Source organism: Lactuca serriola, chromosome 3 (genome assembly GCF_051521515.1).
Source record: "Lactuca serriola cultivar US96UC23 chromosome 3, Lser_US96UC23_V15, whole genome shotgun sequence".
Lineage (NCBI taxonomy): Eukaryota > Viridiplantae > Streptophyta > Magnoliopsida > Asterales > Asteraceae > Lactuca > Lactuca serriola.
The window spans coordinates 207,563,958-207,567,909 of NC_136410.1; the positions used below are offsets into that span (position 1 = coordinate 207,563,958).

Consider the following 3,952-nt stretch of genomic DNA (forward strand, 5'->3'; position numbering starts at 1 on the left):
CTACTTATTTTTATATGTATTTTTAATGTTTGAACTTGTAAGCATCAAATTTATGATTTATATATGTTATTATGTATGTGTAGATTGTAAACGTAAAATTACGATTTATATATGTTATTATGTATGTGTAGAAAAAAGAAAAAAAGATAAAATTATAAAAAGCTGTTAACCCAGTCTAAAAAACTCTTTTTTAAAACATTGCTCCTGTACTCTTTATCACCGGTACGCTTCCGCCGTCTTACGCAAACTGGCCAGTCTCCTAAAATAACCGCCGAAAAATGGTTCCTCAACCGTCGCGTCTTTTTGAACAACAAAAAAAATACATTTTTGTATCCCGCGGTTTTGCTTTTTTGCTCCCACAAATATCAGAAAAAAAAAAGATAAGAGGGAGAGTTCGCTGCAACAATTATTCTCCGATGATACTCGGGAAATTAATCTCAATGATGGCAACGATTCACATTCTTGGTAACGGTCTTCAAGCGGGGATTTGTTTTGGCTAAAACTCGACAGCATCAACATCAACAATTCAGCATTTGCTAGTTTGAAAGGCAGGCAGCAGGGTAAGTTCACTGATTTGTTTTGTAATTTAGGGTTTATTTTTTTACGATATGATTATGATTATGATTTCATGTTTTATTGGTTTTTATTATCGTTAATTTGTATATGATTATTTGACGCTATCCCATTGGCTACTTTCGTTTTCATGATTCTGTGAAATCAATGTGGGTTTTGATTCTCATAAAGTATGTTCCTATGTTTCGAACTTTCTAACTTTCTATATCTCTGTTAATCTATATTTTTTTTTTTATTAAATCGCACATGAGTTCTCCTATTATTCGTACTTGATACGAAGTTTGATAACATATCTAGTCATCTCCATTAAATATTCTTCTTGGAATGTTATCTATAAGGACCAAAAAGGAAGGTGTGTAATGTGTGTATATATTGCCATTACCTATTACAGATTATGGGATAATCACTTTGTCATATCAGAATATTTCCTGCTAAAAATGAAATTGCTTTATAAATGCTGTTTGTATATGTTGCACAACTGATCCTATTTCAATGATTTTTTACATGCTTATTATTATCACACAACAGATCTGATGAATAACAGCCATAAAAATTACAAATTTGGGTTCCTATGGGTTCTTATGTTGCTTTCACACAGCATCTACTCATTTAGTTGGTTATTCTCTACTCGAAAGGTTGATTCCAATGAGAAGCCTTCATCGTTTCATGATGTATCTCTATCTCATGCTGAATTTTCCATGGAATCATTGAGTAGCAAGAAGGGAATGTCATTGGTTGAAAAAGCCAAGAGAAAGGTTGCTATGCCCAATTCTTGTTGGCAAAATGCATATGGAAATTTATTTGCAGGTTGTTCAGAGATTCTAGCAGATGAAGAACAACGGTCTAGATTAGCTTGGCATCTAAGTGATTGCTTTCAGAAGGACACTGGGAGGCCTCCTTTCCCTTATTGTCATGTCAAAGATCCTATGGTCAATTGCCTCAAAAATTTAGATAAGGCTGCTCATACGATTTATCTTGAGTTTTATCTTGAAACCAACTCCATTTGTCATCAATTGCAGTTGAGTCTCTCTCTCTCTCTCTCACGTCTTTTGCAGAGAAAGGCATGCAGAAAGAAACACTTTTGAAAAAGGTGACTAAAATCAATTTTCTATTGTAGGACAGATGCATTCAAGAGACAAACAGAAAGATTGGTGAATGAACTCAAAAAGTCTGCTGAATATGCAGAGGAGAAATTAGAGAAGATAGAAAACCAGGCTGAAGGATTGTTGCATACTTCAGATCATGTTCAAGAATCTTTATCTTCCATTGATGTCCAAACGCAACAAGTGTCTCAAACATCAAAAAACATCCAAGAACATGTTAGTGTTGTGTTACAGTATTCACAATCGGTTTACAATCAATCCCTGAAACTATTGGATTCTCAAATGGAACTTCGCAATGGACAAATGAAAATGAATGAAAGACTTGATGAAGGAATGATGATGTTGAATGAATCAACGAGTAAGATTGGGGAAGAAATGAAGAATTTAAGAAATGAAGCGGTTGAAATAGAAAAAGAAATTGGTAAAGTTGGAGATGCAATGTTTATGAAGATGAATAGGTTACAAGGTAAAGCTGATGATATTGAGAACATAGCAGAAACTTCATTAGACAAACAAAAACAACTTATTGATAGTCAAACTGCTGCCCTTGAGATTCTTCATACTGTCACTATCTTTCAGTCCCAAGCTCTAGAAGAAAGCAGGTAAACCAGAAAAAGAAAAAATCACGATAAATTATTATTATTATTTTTTTTAAATATTTGAGAAATTTACTGCAGAAAAAAAGAAACCCTTCTCACTTTTGAAATTGTATTTGCAGGGGAACTTTGCAACAGTTGATTGAGCTTGGTCAAAGTCAACAACAGGAACTCATACAAAGGCAACAACAACTTAAAGCAGCTCATGATGATCTTGTTAAGAATTCAAAAAGCATATTGGCTGCCCAGGTTAACTTTTTTTTTTTTTTTTTTTTTTTTATATATATATATATATATATATATATATTTTGGGTATTTGCTTTTGTTTTAGCAATTTGAATAATTTTTTTGATGTTTGATAGGAAACTTTTGAGTCAAAGCAAGCAAGCATGTTTCTTGCAGTCGAAAAGCTTTTTGATTTGCACAATGCAATTTTGTTGGAATCACGGGTTATTAAATCTTTTCTTGTATATTCTATATTAATTTTCACGCTCTATATGTTTACAAGTACAAAGCAAACCTACAACGTGAGATCCAGGCTATATATAGGTGATTTAGTTCCAATTTTCAATCATTTTAAGTTTTGGATGTTTTTATATTATAAAATATTCTTTAATTTTTCTTTTCGTTTGTGCAGGGTTATGTGTGACATTCTTGATTGAATTTATGGTGCTTCGGTATGGAAATGAGATTGAACAACAGGCATGGATTATCAGCATTGTTAGGTTAATATTTGTGTTTCTCGCATCATGTCAACTTCTTTATGCCATTTACACATTCAGGTAAAATACAAGAAATAGGAATGTACTTTCATTTATCTGCTACAACATTTTAGATAAAATATCCAATTATAGCAGTGTCATCTATATACAATGTGATATCAGGATAGATTTTCCAAAGTACAATCCCTTGATAAGAAACACAAATTGAAAGTATAATGCTGTAATCACTTCATTGTATTGTGTTTTTGAATTGAAGCAGAGACTACGAGACACTGAACCATCAGATGCTACAATCACTAATTGAGAAGGTTAATGGCATGCAAGGAAATAAACAATCTTTATGTGATGATGATGATGATGATGATGATGATGTGGATTGGTCTTCATGGGTCGACACTGATTTACCTGAAGATGAATCGGAAGATCTTGACTATAAGCTTCCGGAAGAAGTTGGAGAGGCTTCAATCACCAATTTAGTTTCCAGGCAATATACTCTACGTCACCGTCATCTTTAAAAACCTTACACATGCATGAGTAAGTGTAATTGTATTTTATTGGGCTACTTATTAAACTTTCTTCAAGTGTTAGTTACATATATTTGTATTAAAAGGTTATATTGTTGCATAAGCTAGATAAAAAAACATTGTTCCATCACAAAGTAATTATCGTGCATCTATACTATCTTATAAACCATTAACGATGTATAATACTCTTAAAATTGTAGTACAAGTCACATAAGCACTATGTCCCACAGATTCAATATTTTATGTTTTATGTATGTTGTTTGTGGATTCATAGCGTGTGTATCTGCAAATTTTAATAAATCAACTTCTCTATCGTGAATTTGAATGGATTATAAATCTTGGTTAATCATATAAGAAAGTTTATCTATAACATCCTGAAATTTCCGAGTAAGAATTTCATTTTAAATAAGTTAAGACAGGTCATTGATTGTTCC

The 3,952-nt window shown here is 32.3% G+C and overlaps 1 protein-coding gene across 3 annotated transcripts; it reads left to right on the top strand.

Moving 5' to 3' along the window:
* Nucleotides 1–205: 205 nt before the first annotated feature.
* Nucleotides 206–3,621, top strand: LOC145093551 (protein GAMETE EXPRESSED 1-like). Of its 3 annotated transcripts, none has more exons than XM_079031705.1 (7): nucleotides 206–560; nucleotides 1,102–1,591; nucleotides 1,691–2,278; nucleotides 2,395–2,521; nucleotides 2,635–2,821; nucleotides 2,910–3,054; nucleotides 3,251–3,621. In XM_079031705.1, exons 2-7 carry the CDS (start codon nucleotides 1,107–1,109, stop codon nucleotides 3,507–3,509), a joined length of 1,791 nt encoding a protein of 596 aa, XP_078887831.1. In that variant the 5' UTR covers nucleotides 206–560; nucleotides 1,102–1,106; the 3' UTR covers nucleotides 3,510–3,621. The 3 variants fall into 3 exon arrangements, with proteins under 3 accessions (XP_078887831.1, XP_078887832.1, XP_078887833.1); XM_079031706.1 differs by having other exon boundaries at nucleotides 3,254–3,621; XM_079031707.1 differs by having other exon boundaries at nucleotides 1,209–1,591.
* Nucleotides 3,622–3,952: the final 331 nt, after the last annotated feature.

Excerpts from the sequence above, each read along its gene's own strand:
- LOC145093551 (XM_079031705.1), top strand. The coding sequence starts at position 1,107 with ATGAATAACAGCCATAAAAATTACAAATTTGGGTTCCTATGGGTTCTT. Across the intron at positions 2,522-2,634 it reads AAAGCATATTGGCTGCCCAG|GAAACTTTTGAGTCAAAGCA; the intron begins GTTAACTTTTTT and ends GATGTTTGATAG. Across the intron at positions 3,055-3,250 it reads TATGCCATTTACACATTCAG|CAGAGACTACGAGACACTGA; the intron begins GTAAAATACAAG and ends TTTGAATTGAAG.